Source organism: Triticum aestivum, chromosome 5B (assembly GCF_018294505.1).
Source record: "Triticum aestivum cultivar Chinese Spring chromosome 5B, IWGSC CS RefSeq v2.1, whole genome shotgun sequence".
NCBI lineage: Eukaryota > Viridiplantae > Streptophyta > Magnoliopsida > Poales > Poaceae > Triticum > Triticum aestivum.
The window spans coordinates 522,287,375-522,306,572 of NC_057807.1; the positions used below are offsets into that span (position 1 = coordinate 522,287,375).

The 19,198-nt window shown below is 47.3% G+C and overlaps 1 protein-coding gene across 1 annotated transcript; it reads left to right on the forward strand.

The window, feature by feature from the left end:
- Window positions 1-4,785: 4,785 nt before the first annotated feature.
- On the forward strand, window positions 4,786-11,725 carry LOC123112910 (phospholipase D delta). Its single transcript, XM_044534009.1, has 10 exons — window positions 4,786-6,322; window positions 6,958-7,074; window positions 7,434-7,628; window positions 7,805-8,077; window positions 8,159-8,227; window positions 8,402-8,549; window positions 8,850-8,998; window positions 10,163-10,333; window positions 10,862-11,059; window positions 11,152-11,725. The coding sequence occupies exons 1-10, from the start codon at window positions 5,348-5,350 to the stop codon at window positions 11,443-11,445; spliced, it is 2,589 nt and encodes an 862-aa protein (XP_044389944.1). The 5' UTR covers window positions 4,786-5,347; the 3' UTR covers window positions 11,446-11,725.
- Window positions 11,726-19,198: the final 7,473 nt, after the last annotated feature.

A 19,198-nucleotide genomic window follows, 5' to 3' on the forward strand; every position in this document is an offset into this window, starting at 1 on the left:
AGCCGCCCCGACTTTTGTTTAAGAGGAAGAAAACAACAATTCTTTTCCAAAATTAGGACGGCTGAACCGGCATTGATACTGTCTGATGAGTGAATAACGGCTGAGATCCGGCACACCCAATTGGTTGTTGACTCGCCTTCTCCCTGGACACAAGAGTCTAAGTCTAGAATCGACATAGGCTTCTTGCATGTATCTTTAAATTTTTTAATAAAACGCGCCTTCAGCTCAGCCCATGATCTAATGGAGTTGGCGCGCAATCCTTTCAGCCAGGTATGCGCCGGCCCATCCAGCAACATGGTGAAGTACTTAGCACATGCAGCATCGCTAACATCCAGCATCTCCATAGCCATCTCATAACTCTCAATCCACGCTTCCGGGGGTTGATCCGTCGTGTGGTTAGGCACCTTATGAGGGCCCTTGAAATCCTTAGGCAAGCGCTCATTACGTAGGGCCGACACTAAACTTGGCACGCCAAGGGTTCTGGAGGTCACACCTGCCTCCAGAGATGCCGATGGGTAAACCGAAGATTGTTGCTGAGCCGGTAGCTCAGCCTCACGCCACGCTCTGCCTTGGTCGACCAAAGCCTGAGCATCATTACCCTTGCATGGCAGGTCAGGCCTACGAGGCTGGTTGTGGTGCCGCTCACTGCTCGACACTGCTGGAGAGTCAATGTGCCTGCTATAACTCCGGCTTGGGAGTGGGGTTGAATGAATCCGTTCTCGACCGTATGAATAAGCCACCTGTTGAGCCACAACCATCTAAAGAAGTTCTCCGGCTCGCCGTATTTCCATCGCAGTTGGTGACTCATCTTGAACAGGGAGAGCCGCCAATCGAGTAGTCGCGGCTATCATGTTATCCAGAGGATTAGAATAATTACCCGGGGGCGTTGAAACATGCTGAGGAGGGGTCAAATTCAAACATGGAGGGTCTGTAGCACGTGGCTGAACTGGTGCCCCAGTGGTCGGTGCCTCAACCGCCCGATCCACAACAGGCGAGTTACTGGTTTCTGCCCCAGGCGTGTTGAAAAGGTTTCTCGCATAGTAAACCAGAGGTAAATGACTTGAATGCCTTCTGTTAAAGACATCGTTCAATGCATTCCGGTCCAAGCTCAAGCTAAAAATTTCTGCTTGAATCCGCTCTGCTTCACTCTCCAAGGCAGTTCGTTCAGTTGCCATCCGGGTGTTCTCATCATTAAGACCCTCCTTAGCTTGAGCTATCTCATCACGTAACTTTGCAACATCCACATTATGCTGCGCTTGATTCGCCAGTGTTACCTCCACCGTCAACAACGTTGCCAAAGCCTCCAACAGTTAAGATAAAACTTCAGCCAGCGGGCGCATAGGGCCTCCTGCCCCGGCTACCGTAGCAGTCGCTGAACCAGAGATCATTGTTGCCGCAGTTGAAGAATTCGGCCCCGGCTGCGTACCAGCCATGAAGATCGCAACCCGGTTCGGCGGCTCATAGGGGTCCGGAATACTGTCGCCATCGGAATAGCCCCCAAGCCTACCATCTTTCACTTGATACATGGAGTTGGTCTCGCTAGTTGAGGACTCATCGCCTGAGTAGACGACCGTCTCTCCACCAGACATAGATCCTCCTTCCAGATCCACTCCTTGAGTAAATCCAACAAAGACACGCTTCAGGGTGGCTTGAACCTTGGCGGGTTGCGCGTGCTGAGCCGTTTCGACGATGTCGGTGCAGGTGTTCGGCTGAGCTTCCGACTCACCGATCTTGCCGATGAAGACATGAATTCCGCCAAAGGGGACCTAGTACCCATACTCAATTGAGCCAGTCTCGTGGCCCCAGCTCGCGTCGTCGATGTAGAGCTTGCCGTGACGACTTTTAGTCATCCGACCTACAGCGTACCCCTTGATCCATGCAAAGTTGACGTTCAAGAACTCGAAACCACCGTGCGTTGGCCCCACGGTGGGCGCCAACTGTCGTGGACTTAACACAGCAGATGCCCTAGCAAGAGGACTTAGGTGTGGAGCCATCGCCGCTAGGTTAGCATGCAAAGTTGACGTTCAAGAACTCGAAACCACCATGCGTTGGCCCCACGGTGGGCGCCAACTGTCGTGGACTTAACACGGCAGATGCCCTAGCAAGAGGACTTAGGTGTGGAGCCATCGCCGCTAGGTTAGCTTGAAGGGGTTAAATTGGACAAAGGACACGGAGAGTTTTTACGCAGGTTCGCCCCCTCTCAACGAGGTAAAAGCCTACTCCTACTTTAGATTGTATTGCTGGGTTTCGATTACCAGGGAGCGAATATGCTTGACCTAGTTCTCGACTTGTTGTTTCTTGTCCTAACCCGCCGGCGGGTGATGTCCGACGGCTTACAGAGTCCCAACTGGCTCATACACAATGTGTCCGGCTCGGTGGCTAATTGAACTTGCCTTACAATACAAGTTACACATATGTCGGTTTATCCTCTTGGGCCTCAAGTCGCCTCTGGGTCTTAGGCCTTCAATAGGCTTGCTTCATAACCCGCCATATTCATCCTTGAGTCGCCGACGGTATGACCCGACCCTCCTGGGCGGGTCATACCCCATAGTTATATCCCCAACAGGTGGGAGCATATATCAAGGATTATTACAAGTTGATTTGCGAGGCTTAGAAGGAAATTGGACAATACCCCAAGGCTGGCGCCGAGCAAAAAGGATCAATGTTTTGGCCGAGGGTCCATGCGTACTTCCATGAGCATAGGAAGTTCCCGCCCTACAAGTTTGAGAGCAAGTGTGGCGACATGTCAATCGCAAAGAGGTGGGGGTTCATCCAACAAGAGTGCAACAAATTTTGTGCTACCCTTGAGAGCATCGAAGGCCGTCCCGTGAATGGCATAGGCATCAAAGACATGGTACTCCACTCCTACCCTTTGTTCATATGTGTGTATCTTGTTGATTGATGCTTTCAACTCCATTACATATGAATGTATATTGTTGTCCTCGTTATGAATTGTAGGCATCCCAAGCTTTGGAAGCCTTCAAGACCCAACATGGGGTCAAGCCATTCACCCTCACCCATTGTTGGACGGTCATTTGTGATTGCCCTAAGTTTAAGGAGCAATATGCCGTCCAAAAGAAGAATGGAGAGCGGGCGGCGGTCGTTGAGCATGGTGAAGGTGAGAGGCAGCCAAGGGGGAAGACCAACTCGAAGGTGGACCACAAGCGTGACGCGGCCACATTCGCCTTGCAAGAAATTTTGATGGGGTTCATGCCACAAATTAAAGCGAGGGAGAAGAGGAAACGGCAAGAGAAGGAGGATCAAATGAAGGCCTAAACCGACATACAAAAGAAGAAGCTCGAGATTGAGGTGAGCATTGCAACTACAAAAAGCAAAAGAGGTGGAACTCGCGGTAATGGCGAAGAAAATGAAGATCATGACGATCGACTTGACCAACGTGTCCCAAGAAGAAGGGTTTGATTCAGGAAGAGACGAAAGGAGATGCTCGAGCTAGATGGATGAACTATGGCTGGGGCATGATCGTTTCGTGTGCCGGCAAGAACTCTGGCCGAGATGCATGAACTATAACCCTTTTTTGTGTGCTGGCAAGTGCGCCGACAAGGACTATGGTGATTTTTTTTATACTGGCATGAATGCAGGCCGTTGGCATGTATGCCGACATGAACCATGGCCGCTGGCCGTCGTGAAAATATATGTTTCTTCTAAATATTTCAGTAGGACAGAATAAAATGGATCGGCCAATTTGGCGCACTGACTAGACTTTGACATGGACGGTCGGTGCGCTGTCAGCCGATCCAAACGGACAAAAAAAAAATCAAATCCGTGTCTGGTTGGGTCTGGCGTTCAAGTTGGCCTAACTGCCAGTCCGTTTCGCACGCGCGCATGCTTTTCGTGCTGCTTTTGCTTGTGCTTGTGCTTTACACCAGCTGGAGGAAATGGCACCAAAACAAACCCCGTTTCTAAAATCTACTTAAAATGGAAACAAACGCCTATCCTACAGAAACGACTCCAGCAAAGTAACTCCCGAACCCGCCTGTAACAAACATCCACGCACCAAACGGCCGGAGTGCTATAGTGGCGCCAAAACGGCCGGACCCAACTTCTCCAAACGGCCGGAGTGCTATAGTGCCAGTCCGTTTCGCACCACCGAGTCGAGGAGCGTTTATCCTCCAGAAGAAAAAAGAAAAAAGAAAGTCGGGGAGCGTTGGAGAAGTTGGATTTGGGGTGGGGAGCGGAAGGCGACAGACAGACCGCCAGCTCGGCTTTGTGTGGGCGCATAGGGAGGCCACCTGGCCTGTCTAGTTTGACCCACTCCCGCTGCGCTCAGCACGGCGCCACGCGACCCGACGCGCACGCCATCGCCGTCGTCGATCCACGCCCGCGCTTCCACACGCCCAAGACGTGCCCCGCCGCCCACCACCTCATCAGCAACTACCCACCCGCCCAACCCGAGAGAGAGTCCATGCATCCCGGCCGCAGGGGACTCGGCCGACCTGAACCTGGCCGCACGCAACGCAGATCCCCACCCAACCCAGCCACTCGCGACCCTGGGACCCGGGCCCGGCCTCCCCGATCGGATCTCATCTCGCGGGCTCCACCGCTCAGCGCCCGTTACGCACGCCGGAGCTGGTCGTACGTGCGACCGTTGCGCCTGCGTTCCATAAAACGCACGGCAACGCTCAGGAAAAAGCCGTTTCTCCCCCTCGCACCCAACGCGCGCGCGCGCCAGGAAAATAGTCGTTCGACTCCTCCGGGTTAAAATACTGTTTCTTCTTCCCTAAAAAAAACACTGTTTCTCCACAGTCGTTCGAGTTTAGATTTGAGTGCTCTTTACATTTTTCCCTCTTTGATCTTTTTTTTTTTGCGAGGGCCCTCTTTGATCCGCAGCGCAGAGATTTTTTTGCTTGTAATTCCATTTTGAATCTGCTGAGCCTCTTTTTCTTTGATGTACGTAACTGTGTCGGAATGAATCGAGGCGAGGAACATTTTCATGCAACCCCTTTGCTTTGCCCATAAATATAAGAAATCGGCAGTGGAGCGTAAACCCCATGCGTTATTAGTACTATTTCTCTGGCGAAAAGTAAAACCCCATGCGTTATTAGTAGTATTTGTGTGGAGAAAAGTAAAACCCATGCTATTTTAGGCTAGGCTGCCAACGCCGAGATCCTCCACCACCTCACCACCCACCTCCTCCTCCAGCTTTGCCGTTCGGGGTCCGCGTCCTCCCCGCGTGGGTGGCCTCGCGTCGCCTGCCGCCCCCACCGGAATCCCCGCCGCCTCGCGGGGGCCGTCGTCGCGGTTGCACCAGAGGAGGGCGGGAACCCGGCTCCGATTTTTCAAGCTGGCCGCCGCCGCCGCCACCGCCCCCCGCTCCGCGTCGCCGTCGATGGCGTCGTCGGGCGGGGACGAGTCGCCGTCGCCGGCCAAGCCGGTGCTCCTGCACGGGGACCTCGACCTCTGGGTCGTCGAGGCGCGGCTGCTGCCCAACATGGACATGTTCTCCGAGCACATCCGCCGCTGCTTCGCCTCCTGCGGCACCGCCTCCTCCTGCGCGCCCAGGCAGCCCCCGCCCAACAGCCGCGGCGTCGGGGAGGCCGGCAGCCGCCGCCACCACCACCGCAGGATCATCACCAGCGACCCCTACGTCACGCTCTCCGTCGCCGGCGCCGTCGTCGCGCGCACCGCCGTCATCCCCAACAGCCAGGAGCCGCGCTGGGACGAGCAGTTCTTCGTGCCGCTCGCGCACCGCGCCACCCTGCTCGACTTCCAGGTCAAGGACAACGACACCTTCGGCGCGCAGCTCATCGGCACCGCCTCCGTCCCCGCCGAACGGGTCGTCGCCGCCGTCGACGAGGTCGAGGAGTGGGTCCCCATCGTCGGCACCAGCGGCAAGACCTACAAGCCCCGCACCGCGCTCTTCATCCGCTACCGCTTCCGCCCCTTCGCCGCCAACCCGGTGTACCGCCGCGGCATCCCCGGGGACCCCGACCAGCAGGGCGTCAAGGACTCCTACTTCCCGCTCCGCCACGGCGGAAAAGTCACGCTCTACCAGGACGCGCACGTCAACGAGGGGGACCTGCCGGACGTCCAGCTCGAGCGGGGGAAGAAGTTCGAGCACAACCAGTGCTGGGAGGACATCTGCCACGCCATACTCGAGGCGCACCATATGATCTACATCGTCGGCTGGTCGATCTACGACAAGGTCAAGCTGGTGCGCGAGCCGTCCTCGTCCAGGACGCTCCCGGAGGGCGGCGAGCTCACGCTCGGAGAGCTGCTCAAGTTCAAGTCGCAGGAGGGCGTGAGAGTGTGCCTGCTCGTCTGGGACGACAAGACGTCTCATGACAAGCTCTTCATCAAAACGGTAAGGCATTACGATCTGCTTCTGCTTCTGCCTCTAATTTCACTGCCTAGTTTGGATAGCCGTCGGAAACGGTCCCCAGATGCATTTGATGTTGACTTGATTGCGAGGAATTCTTTGGATTTTGTTCCATAGATAGGGATTTAATATTCCGCAGGTTGGTGCATTTGAGTGTTCAGTCATGTAGTACTTGTTCATAAGTTTTTTGAGAGGTTACTTGTTCATAAGTAATTTCCATATTCGTAGGAATGTAATAGAGGGTAACAATCAATCGATGACTGTTATAGACTTGCAACAATCAACTGAACCTGGATATTCTTATCCAAAAAAAGCCTGAACCTGGATATATGGCCTGGGAGTGTTCTCTCTGATTCCAGTTTACCATAATCTATGACCATACGTCTTTTCCGAGCTCATACCTCGGCCATGTTCTCCAAATCTACTAATTAGTGTGCACAGTTTAATTTTTTGATTAAAGGGGCCACATGGCCCGCATTTTCATTCATACAAGGGTGCACACTGCACAATTTATGATCCCCATCATAATTCATACTTGCTCTTCCTTTTGATGTGCTGTTCTTTAAGGGGTTCTATGTCATAATATCTGAGAGTAAGTCCTCCTTTCTATGCTTTTGCAGGGTGGTGTGATGGGAACGCATGATGAAGAAACTAGAAAGTTTTTCAAGCATTCCTCAGTCATCTGCGTTCTTTCACCTCGATATGCCAGCAGTAAGCTGAGCATTTTCAAACAACAGGCAAGTTCAGGCAGTGTGCTTGTGCTTTATTTGTATTTTATTTCTTTGTTGATAGGCTGCAAGTAATTGCTATCATCATAAACCTTAAGCAAGTTAATATTTACTCATGCATCCTCTTTTAGGAGAATTTGAATGTTCTTTAGTATCATGATGTGTGTCTTGGTGCCTTATGGATAGTACATGATGCCAACTAAGTTGACAGATAGCTTTATATATATAAATAAAATCAGGAGGTCACCGTCATGTTGCTTTCAGAATAAGCATCATCTCAGTCTTGTGAATATCTTTTGTATTCTGCAGGCTACTCATATGCTCTTTTGTTTTGCCACATTTGGCAATCTTGAACTACTATCTTGCAGGTTGTTGGGACATTGTTTACACACCACCAAAAATGTGTGCTGGTTGATACACAAGCTTCGGGAAACAAGCGGAAAGTTACTGCTTTCATTGGGGGCCTAGATCTTTGTGATGGGCGTTATGATACTCCTCAACATAGGCTTTTTAAAGACCTTGACACAGTATTTGAAAATGATTTCCATAACCCAACATTTTCGGTGAGTTTATTTTTGCCAATATGTTTTACTCTATGCTTATCAAGTTGAAGTCGAGGAAGTAAGCTTCTGGAAGCTGGTGCCATGTGTGAATGCCTGACTGCCAGAGCTTATCTTGCACCACATTAATCTCATTGAGTTTTAATCTTCTTGTCATCATATGTATTTCCTTGATGCAGGCAGGCGCAAAAGGACCGAGACAACCATGGCATGACTTGCACTGTAAGCTTGATGGACCAGCTGCCTATGATGTCTTGAAGAATTTTGAACAACGCTGGAGAAAGGCATCCAAATTCCGTGATCGATTTAGGAAAGTATCTCGCTGGAAAGATGATGCCCTGATAAAGCTGGAGCGTATCTCGTGGATACTTAGTCCTTCACCTAATGTTCCAAATGATCATGTTAGTTTGCGGGTTTCAAAAGAAGAAGATCCTGAAAATTGGCATGTTCAGGTCTTGGCACTGCTCTTTAAGTTGTGCTTATGTCAGTACTTGTGAATTCTAGGCACTGGTTAACATATATTAATTCTTCAGGTATTCCGGTCAATTGACTCGGGCTCTCTAAAAGGATTTCCTAGTGATTGCAAAGAGGCTTCAAAGCAGGTTAGTTTGGCACGTCTTCATTATACTCCTTCGCAATGTTCAATAAATCCACATCTATACTGAAATTTGTGGTGCTGTTTCATCTTTTTCTTTTTTCATTTTTATCTTGTCCTGTACTATTTGGAACAACGTTCTTCTTGTATAAAGTACTTACCATTTAATGGACTTGTGCAGAATCTTGTGTGCCGAAAGAACCTCATAATTGATAAGAGCATTCACACAGCATATGTCCGGGCAATCAGATCAGCGCAACATTTCATTTATATAGAAAATCAGTATTTTCTTGGTTCTTCGTACGAGTGGCCATCCTATGTGAATTCAGGTTTGGGGTTCTTCCTTTGTATCCTCTCTGAAACTTGGAATATTGATTGTTAGGTATAGCATACCTTCCACAGTTGCTTGCATATTCTTCTGCTGGTAAAACATGGCAAACATGCACCACATGATGCATGGAGAACATAGATTTAGTTTGCTCTTCGTACTTCTATTAGATAGGCCACATTCTTTTTGTTTCATTCATGCCTTTGTTGCTGTCGGTCCTGTTGTGTAAATTCAACATTGATGTTTAATTTTATGACATGATCTAGACAAACTGGAATTTTGATCCCTTGGGATGTTGCAGGTGCTGACAATCTGATACCAATGGAATTGGCCCTCAAAATTGCAACCAAGATTAGAGCTGGCGAACGGTTTGCAGTTTATATAGTCATACCAATGTGGCCTGAAGGAGTCCCTACCTCGGCCTCTGTGCAAGAAATTCTTTTCTTTCAGGTAAGCTCTATTTGTAAAAGCATTATAGCAGCTATTAGGAAACTCCAAATCTGAGATTTATTGAGATACTGAAATTCCAATCTGAGATTCAGTGAGATATGGAAATCTCATTCGACCTTGTAATTTCAATCTTCTCCCAATGAATGAATTTCCATTTGAGTGCACGTTGGCATACTCCCTGTCCCTGATGTTTATGCCCTTTTTTTGTTGTTTTAATACAATATTACTCTACTTTATGACCACCCCCCTTTGTTTAGTTCAGCGCTATTCTATTCTCATCTTCGTTTTGGTAAAAACAATCTCTCACTATCAAATGTTACCTTGGTGATCCTTTTTGCTCAACAGCAGTAAAATTTCATAGAGGCAATGTAGTATGTAATGTCGTTATTCCTGTAAAATCTGCGGAAGTGCAATGCTGATTGTACGCGAATGATGATTATCCCATACATGCCTACCATATTATAAAGAGATCTTCACATTTGCCCCTTTTGTAAACCTTTAATTGTCCATGCCACTGAAGGCAGGGAATAGCTCTGAAAAATCTAATGAAGATGATACAATAAATTTTACTTTTACATGCATGTATGTTGAATTACGAAGTTCAATATAGAACCAGGGGTTACAACAGGCACAGGCTTCGGATGTTTTTTTTTTCCTATTATTAAAGGGTTCTCATGGTTACCATTTTCATTACAAAAGTGGTGTCCTGTACAATCCTATGCTGAAGTGAACACTATCCCTACATCCCTGATACACAGGCCGTATCATGGGATGTCTCAAGATCTTACTACTAAAAAGCAGCAACAAAATTAAGCATCTGCTAGAATAAGGAAGACCAAAGTTCAAAAGCAACCGAGCTTACAATGACAAGCTTCGGATGCTTTTCACAAATTAGCATGTGAAGTATCCCAATATCCCATAGGCCCTTCCACCACTCTTATGTTCTCCTGCTGGGATCACTTCACCCATGATTCATCAAAATCCATAATCTACACTCAATAGGTTTCTGCCTGATGGCTGTTGATACTTGATAGGCTTGATTCTGCAAGAGAGGATATACAGTGAAGTGTGACACATCTCACTTGTAGGCTTCCCCATAAAAAGACAACTCACTTGTAGGCTTGAATAAATCAAAAATACTAATTGTTTGTTCTTTTCTCACAGGCTCAGACAATGGAGATGATGTATGGAGTAATCGCACGAGAGCTCAAGGCCATGAATATTGAGGATGCACACCTTCACGATTACTTGAACTTTTACTGTCTAGGCAATCGGGAAGAACCGTCAACAGATGGTAGCCCTGGGTCAGATAAATCTACAGATAAAAGTGCAGCGGTAATGTCTTCTTGTATTCTTCATTCCTTCATAGAAAGAATATTTTCTGAAGTTGGTACGTAGTGTCATCAGTTTTAAGCATTGCTTGTCTAGTGGACATTTGGCTAAAGTTCTAGTGGATGTCAAAACATACAGATAGCTTGGTAGAGAAACCCTGAGGCATCATTGGTTTGGAAAGTTGCTTTCTTACCTTATGTTACCAAAATGTTGGTTTAGCCAACTGTTGGCGCGGTAGGATCTTTATGTTTGCCAATGCCGTTTCAAAAGACTGAAGCAATTACTGTTACATTGATTGAAGTTTTGTTTTGTTTCTATCCTTGATCGTTGTAATTTATAACCCCCCCCCCCCCCCCCCCCCTAAATTGGTCCAAGGAACGTTTTTCTCTTTATGAGTAACATGGTGTATATACAAACAAAGAGTTGGCAAACATAATTTACTCATCATGAGCATTGTTCCAGCTCTTCCTTTCCTAAAAGTTTAATCTGAATTAACACAGTTATTTTAATCCCCCCTTTGAAAATTGATAGGGCCTGGCTAGAAAACATCGGCGGTTCATGATCTATGTTCATGCAAAAGGGATGATTGTAGACGATGAATACGTCATTTTGGGCTCGGCAAACATCAATCAGAGATCCTTGGCTGGCTCGAGAGATACCGAAATCGCAATGGGTGCCTACCAGCCTCATCATGCATGGTCTTCGAAGAAGGGTCATCCTCACGGCCAGGTTCGTCGACTGGCTTTCTCCTTCGGCTTCTTTTTTACTGGTTAACAGCAGAGGCTTCGTCAGAAATGCTGTAACCTTTGTTTTGCTTGCAGGTATATGGGTATAGGAGCTCCCTCTGGGCTGAACACCTTGGTATGGTTGATGACCACTTCAAGGAACCTTCTAGCCTGGACTGTGTAAGATTAGTGAACCAAATAGCCGAAGAAAACTGGGAAAGATTCGCGTCAGAAGAGATGCAAACGTTGCAAGGGCACCTCCTCAGATACCCGGTGAAGGTAGAGCCCGATGGTAAGATCGTCCCGCTGCCCGACCAAGAATGCTTCCCCGACGTTGGCGGCAAGATCTGCGGCGCTCCGACCTCGCTTCCTGATTCGCTGACGATGTAGCATCACAGCACTGACTTCTCTTCAGGGTCCAAGCTGGTTCTTTTGCTCACCTGTAAAACCTCTCTGAATGTCTTGTCTTGCCGACGGATGGTAATCTGTGATCACACATTGTGTGGCGTATAGGGGAAAGCACGGGCTGTTCACGGTGCGTTGTAGAGTTGTGCCTTTGTAAGATTTTTTCTACAGTCTGTACATGGACAGGACAGGACAGGGTCATTGATAGTTTTTGACATTTCTACTGCGAACTGTGCACGTACAAGGGGGTTCACAACCATTTTCATTTGGTGCCATGTGTTTAGTGCCGCCAGCTCTTCCCACAGAAAAAGCGTGTCCCCGCGGCTGTTTGAGTTATTGAGCAGGAAGCAGCACTAGCCCCCGCGGCTCCCTCCTCGTCGCATTAATTAGTCCGACTCGGATGAAGGGTGGTAATCTGGGTCGCCTGCATCGTCTTCAGATTCTGTTTCGGATACTAAGGGCAACCGACAATCATCACAAGAACCTTCCAGATCACTCTCATCTCATTTGATCCATCTTCGGAAGATGGATAGTAGTCATCATCTGATTCATCATCTAGATGTGCTTCCTGATCTAGCGTTGACTGATGTGCATGATCCTGCAGTGGCTCATCGGCAATATCAAAACGTTCAAAAACAATCCAACCTTCAACTTCCTCTTCAGTGTAGTATTCATTGTCTGAATCTGCCGGGTTGTAATCTGGATCTAGGAGTTGAGCATTCCCTTCCTCTTCTTCCTCTTGCTCTTCTTCTACCTCTTTTCTATGTGGATGATCTAGTGTTGGCTGATCTGCATGGTCCTGCAATGGCTCATCAACAGTGTCATCATTCCATTTCGGGACTGGCTGGGTGCCAGTCGACTGAATTCTCCGATTTGGGTCAGTCGACTGCTCTCCACCCTCCATCTCCAATCTAATGGCTGTCAGGTCGTCTTCAACCTCCCGGCGAATCTTCTTCCAACTGCCCCACGGGCCAACGGCCGAACCGCCGGCCACCACCGCCCGCGGCCGGCGGCACTACCGCGCAGCCTTGCCGCCCCGCCCTCCCAGGGACCTCCTCCCACCGCCGTGCTGCCACCGCCCCGGCCATCCCTCTAGGCCCGGGCCTCGCCGGTTTTTTCTCCGGCAAACCTTTACCATCGCCCGTTGCCGCCGCCCCACAACCGTCGTGCTGCCTCCCCCACCCCCACCCTAAGATAGATGGTGGGGTAGCCTGCCCAACGAGGTTCTTCCTCCTCTCCGGCGAGTTCTTCCTCCCCCTCTGGCTGTTCTTCGTTGAACCAAAAATTGACTGACACCAACTTCGCAAGTCAGGCGATTGACGTGTAGCTATTGTGTTCCATTTCTCTTCCTCTTCCTCTTCTTTTGCCTCTTCTTCATGCGGGTCGTAATAAAAAAAGTCATGAAATGGCCCTTTGAAAGCATCTGCTGACGTAGCTTGGGCGAGGAAACTTGGAGAAGAGTTTGAGTTTTGCAAAGTGAAATCCTCTCCATATGGACTACCCGTAATAAAGCCGTTATGGAAGGAAATATTTTTCAGCACCCAGCTGACTTGATATATAAATTGGTGATTTTTCTGCTGCTATGGAAGCTTTTGGCAAGAACAAGGGAGCCGAGGAAGGGTGGAGCACCTCGCCAGCAGCCTGCCCGCAAGGTGGGGATAGGGGCGCCCCTTAGTGTCCTCGGGATCTTTGATCTCCGTCCTTGTGTAGCACGTTGTGTCGTGGTTTTTGGGTCTTTATGACCTTGTATCGAACTCCGTTTTTCTTTTTGATTTCACACTGTTGTCTTGAACTTGTAAGGGCCTCATTCTAAGGCCAGCCATGTACCTCCGCTCTAGGAAAAAATGCCCCAAAAATATTTTATCTACGATGGAACCTTCACTAGCCAAAACAAAGCAGAACTTCTGAAGGATCTAGTACGTCCAGGTCAGCAATTGTCCTAATAGTAACTCGTGGGCGAGAAGGTATACCATCATTATTGGCAAAATCATGTGTGTTTCCTTTATTTGGGTCATCTCCATCCCCAACAGAGTTAACATTTGTTTTATCCTCCCTTACTGAACCCTTTATAGTTTCTCTGATGTTAGATCGTTCTTTTGCAGTTACTAGAACATATTGTGACTTGGACGACGCAAAACCACACGTGCCCTACGATGCAAAGCAACACCATATCAAGGGAGATACTTAACATGCTAAACTATTTGAATATTCTTGATGCAACAACATTAAGGTAAATAATTCTCCCCTTTTCTTACAAACTAGTCTAATGTAGACTTCAAGATACAATTAACATAAAACAATATCTAAAATTAAATGTTTCCTACTAGACTGAAGATGATATTATAGTTGATACTCATGTCGTGGAACCATTATTGTGGAAAATATTAAGAGTAATTCTTACTGCATATCTTTGAAACATTTAGGATAATACGTGCGAGCAAATTTTAACCCACTACAAAGCACTTTAGTTGTTAGACATTCTAGAAATGTTTTAAGAGTGTTTCTTACTAATGTTACATTCACTAATATATGCAAGGTGCAAAGCACTTCGGTGGCGAAGCATAAGTGCAAGATGGAGATATACTCATTGATCTCAACTTTAGTGGCAACGAGTAAGTCACCAGTATGTCTGCCATGAAATTCAGCGTAACCACTTGCAGGAAACCAAGGGTGGAATGGGAGCTACCCTAGGCCTATACCATTTAAAAAAAGAATATAATAAATAGACACAACACGAATATTTTTGCAAGAAGCAAACACGCAATATTCGTATCAGGAAAGGTTAAGGAGAAGAGTTACGGTAAACTCCTCAATCAAGACAAGACTCTTCATCCATCTTAAAATATTGAGCCATGCATGAGAGCTAAAATATTCAGACATGGATGACTTATATTATACTACGAGGCATACAAACAGTGCATGCAAGGCTTGAAATTAAATATCAGGGCAAGAACTGCAATGGAGACAAGAGCTTCCGTCGCGACAAGATCATTTGTCAAGACAAGATTTTCAGTCTGAACAAAATCATCCGTCGAGACAAGGATTCTAGCCTAGAAAAAATCCTCTGTCTGGACAAGGTCTTCAATCCGTGGTTTATACAAAAGCTTTTAGGCCGTAACATTTAGCAAAAAACGAATCTTAATGCTGAAAAAATGCAGTCACGCATTGGAATCATGCATGGCCAGGCTATGCAAACACAGATGCTTGATTGTGCAGACCAAAAGGCAGATAAAAATGGCGCTGTTTCATCAGCTCACACGAAGGAATATGCATGACACTGAAGCTATTTCAAGGCGTGCAGTAGTGTGCCATTTAGAGAAGAATAAACCAGTGTCCGCGTGGTGTCCCTCGCGCACTATAAAAGGAGGAGGACTGAGCGCTACACAACACCAGACTCCAGAGCATCGTAGCACCCAAGCACCATAGCCCTCACACTCCTCAGTAATCGTAGTAGTAGCCTCTATCTCCACTTGTAATAAAGCCTTTGAGGCTTTGTATCATTCCATGGTGGAGGCAGACAGAAGGTAACCTTCTTTTCTCTTCGGAATCCCTTTGGGGTCTCCTGAAAGGGAAAACCATATGCAAATTATGTCATCGATATGAAGTAGTTTCGTGTTTCACTTGGTCTTACTATTATGAATTTATGAGATGATTTCTTACACTAGGGATCCTATAGGAGAAAGCTCTGCCGGTAGTTCTCTGTTTAGCCTGTTTGGTGTCTGTTGAGAACCTGTAGACACAGAGAAGTGCCCTTCGGGTGGAACTGCCTGGGAAGACGGTAGAAATTTATCCCATAAGTTTGCAATATAAACATCAAGTGAAAGAACTTAGCTGCTTCTGAAGCAGCAGGTGAGTACCGAGTAGGATTAACACAACCGTTGCATACCCGTAGGCCGTCTCTTTGGTTTCGCCAATCCATAAAAGATCCTGCATAAACACATAAAATATAATAATTAGTGCATCTAGTTAAATTGCGTTAATATCAAATTCACTAATTAAATAAATTTAATATTAAATAATCTAAAAAATATTAATTTAAGTTTTCATACTAAATAATTTCGTATGTTGCATATTAATAAATTTTTAATATATTTGTGTGTTGGTTGTATATATAGGCGAAATTGTGGATATCAAAACTGACCGTGGGAAGAACTATCGTTGTGGTTGACGCCTACTTGTGTCGTCATCGTAATGTACTCCACTCCAAACACCACCATGGACCGGTGAACGAGATGACTAATTTAGTGCAACTTCTCAGCTTCATCACCACTGTTCTTCTTCTATCCAAGTCAGATGGCGCCGCGTACCAGCGTCTCCAATGTTGTCTGCTTTCACCGGTCTTCACCAACGTCGTTGTCAACAACATCGCGTCTGCAGCAGCTACAACTACTTTACCTACAAACGAATAGTGACATTGATGCGATGAAGGAGATGTTGGAAATATGCCCTAGAGGCAATAATAAATTGGTTATTATTATTATATTTCCTTGTTCATGATAATCGTTTATTATCCATGTTATAATTGTATTGATAGGAAACTCAGATACATGTGTGGGTACATAGACAACACCATGTCCCTAGTAAGCCTCTAGTTAACTAGCTCGTTGATCAACAGATGGTTACGATTTCCTGACCATGGACATTGGATGTCGTTGATAACGGGATCACATCATTAGGAGAATGATGTGATGGACAAGACCCAATCCTAAGCCTAGCACAAAGATCGTAGTTCGTATGCTAAAGCTTTTCTAATGTCAAGTATCATTTCCTTAGACCATGAGATTGTGCAACTCCCGGATACCGTAGGAATGCTTTGGGTGTACCAAACGTCACAACGTAACTGGGTGGCTATAAAGGTACACTATAGGTATCTCCGAAAGTGTCTATTGGGTTGGCACAAATCGAGACTGGGATTTGTCACTCCGGTTAACGGAGAGGTATCTCTGGGCCCACTCGGTAGGACATCATCATAATGTGCACAATGTGACCAAGGGGTTGATCATGGGATGATGTGTTACAGAACGAGTAAAGAGACTTGCCGGTAACGAGATTGAACAAGGTATCGGGATACCGACGATCGAATCTCGGGCAAGTACAATACCGCTAGACAAAGGGAACTGTATACGGGATCGATTGAGTCCTTGACATCATGGTTCATCCGATGAGATCATCGTGGAACATGTGGGAGCCAACATGGGTATCCAGATCCCGCTGTTGGTTATTGACCGGAGAACATCTCGGTCATGTCTGCATGGTTCCCGAACCCGTAGGGTCTACACACTTAAGGTTCGATGACGCTAGGGTTATAAAGGAAGTTTGTATGTGGTTACTGAATGTTGTTCGGAGTCCCGGATGAGATCCCGGACGTCACGAGGAGTTCCGGAATGGTCCGGAGGTAAAGATTTATATATGGGAATTCCTGTTCTGGTCATCGGAAAAGTTTCGGGTTTTATCGGTAACGTACCGGGACCACCGGGAGGGTCCCGGGGGTCCACCAAGTGGGGCCACCGGCCCCTGAGGGCTGCATGGACCAAGTGTGGGAGGGGACCAGCCCCAGGTGGGCTGGTGCGCCCCCCACAAGGGCACAAGGCGCCTAGGGTTTGGGGAGGGGGCGCCCCACCTTGCTTGGGGGGGGGCAAGTTTCCCCCTCTCCACCCCTTGGCCGCCCCCCTAGATGGGATCTAGGGCTGGCCGCCGCCCCCTAGGGGTGGAAACCTAGGTGGGGGCGCATCCCCCTCTCCCCCTATATATAGTGGAGGCATAGGAGCAGCCCAACACATGAGTTTCTTCTCCTGTTGGCGCAGCCCTACCTCTCTTTCTCCTCATATCTTGCGGTGCTTGGCGAAGCCCTGCTGGACTACCACGCTCCTCCATCACCACCACGCCGTTGTGCTGCTGCTGGATGGAGTCTTCCTCAACCTCTCCCTCTCTCCTTGCTGGATCAAGGCATGGGAGACATCACCGGGCTGTACGTGTGTTGAACGCGGAGGTGTCGTCCGTTCGGCACTAGGATCTCCGGTGATTTGGATCACGACGAGTACGCCTCCTTCAACCCCGTTCTCTTGAACGCTTCCGCTTAGTGATCTACAAGGGTATGTAGATGCACTCTCCTTTCCCTCGTTGCTGGTTTCTCCATAGATAGATCTTGGTGATTCGTAGGAAAATTTTGAATTTCTGCTACGTTCCCCAACAGTGGCATCATGAGCTAGGTCTATTGGGTAGATTCTTTGCACGAGTAGAACACAAAGTAGTTGTGGGCGTTGATTTTGTACAATATGCTTACCGTTACTAGTCCAATCTTGTTTCGACGGTATTGTGGGATGAAGCGGCTCGGACCGACCTTACACGTACTCTTACGTGAGACATGTTCCACCGACTGACATGCACTTGGTGCATAAGGTGGCTAGCGGGTGCCAATCTCTCCCACTTTAGTCGGAACGGATTCGATGAAAAGGGTCCTTATGAAGGGTAAATAGCAATTGGCATATCACGTTGTGGTTTTGCGTAGGTAAGAAACGTTCTTGCTAGAAACCCATAGCAGCCACGTAAAACATGCAAACAACAATTAGAGGACGTCTAACTTGTTTTTGCAGGGTATGCTATGTGATGTGATATGGCCAAGAAGAATGTGATGAATGATATGTGATGTATGAGATTGATCATGTTCTTGTAATAGGAATCACGACTTGCATGTCGATGAGTATGACAACCGGCAGGAGCCATAGGAGTTGTCTTAATTTATTGTATGACCAGCGTGTCACTGAACAACACCATGTAATTACTTTACTTTATTGCTAACCGGTAGCCATAGTAGTAGAAGTAATAGTTGGCGAGACAACTTCATGAAGACACGATGATGGAGATCATGGTGTCATGCCGGTGACGATGATGATCATGGAGCCCCGAAGATGGAGATTAAAAGGAGCAAAATGATATTGGCCATATCATGTCACTATTTGATTGCATGTGATGTTTATCATGTTTCTGCATCTTGTTTGCTTAGAACGACGGTAGTAAATAAGATGATCCCTTATTAGAATTTCAAGAAAGTGTTCCCCTAACTATGCACCGTTGCGAAAGTTCATCGTTTCGAAGCACCACGTGATGATCGGGTGTGATAGATTCTTACGTTCACATACAACGGGTGTAAGCCAAATTTACACACGCGAAACACTTAGGTTAACTTGACGAGCCTAGCATGTACAGACATGGCCTCGGAACACAAGATACCGAAAGGTCGAGCATGAGTCGTATGGAGGATACGATCAACATGAAGATGTTCACCGATGATAACTAGTCCGTCTCACGTGATGATCGGACATGGCCTAGTTGACTCGGATCATGTAATCACTTACATGACTAGAGGGATGTCTATCTGAGTGGGAGATCATAAGATGAACTTAATTATCCTGAACATAGTCAAAAGATCTTTGCAAATTATGTCGTAAGCTCGCGCTTTACTTCCACTGTTTAGATATGTTCCTAGAGAAAATATAGTTGAAAGTTGATAGTAGCGATTATGCGATCAGTAGAAAGCTTATGTCCTTAATGCATCGCTCAGTGTGCAGAACCCCAAACATCGTCTGTGGATGTTGCGAACATCGGACATACACGTTTTGATAACTACGTGATAGTTCAGTTAAATGGTTTAGAGTAGAGGCACCAAAGACGTTTTCAAAACATCGCGGAACATATGAGATGTTTCGAGGGCTGAAATTGGGATTTCAGGCTCGTGCCC

Excerpts from the sequence above, each read along its gene's own strand:
- LOC123112910 (XM_044534009.1), top strand. The coding sequence starts at position 5,348 with ATGGCGTCGTCGGGCGGGGACGAGTCGCCGTCGCCGGCCAAGCCGGTG. Across the intron at positions 7,075-7,433 it reads TGAGCATTTTCAAACAACAG|GTTGTTGGGACATTGTTTAC; the intron begins GCAAGTTCAGGC and ends ACTATCTTGCAG. Across the intron at positions 7,629-7,804 it reads TCCATAACCCAACATTTTCG|GCAGGCGCAAAAGGACCGAG; the intron begins GTGAGTTTATTT and ends TCCTTGATGCAG.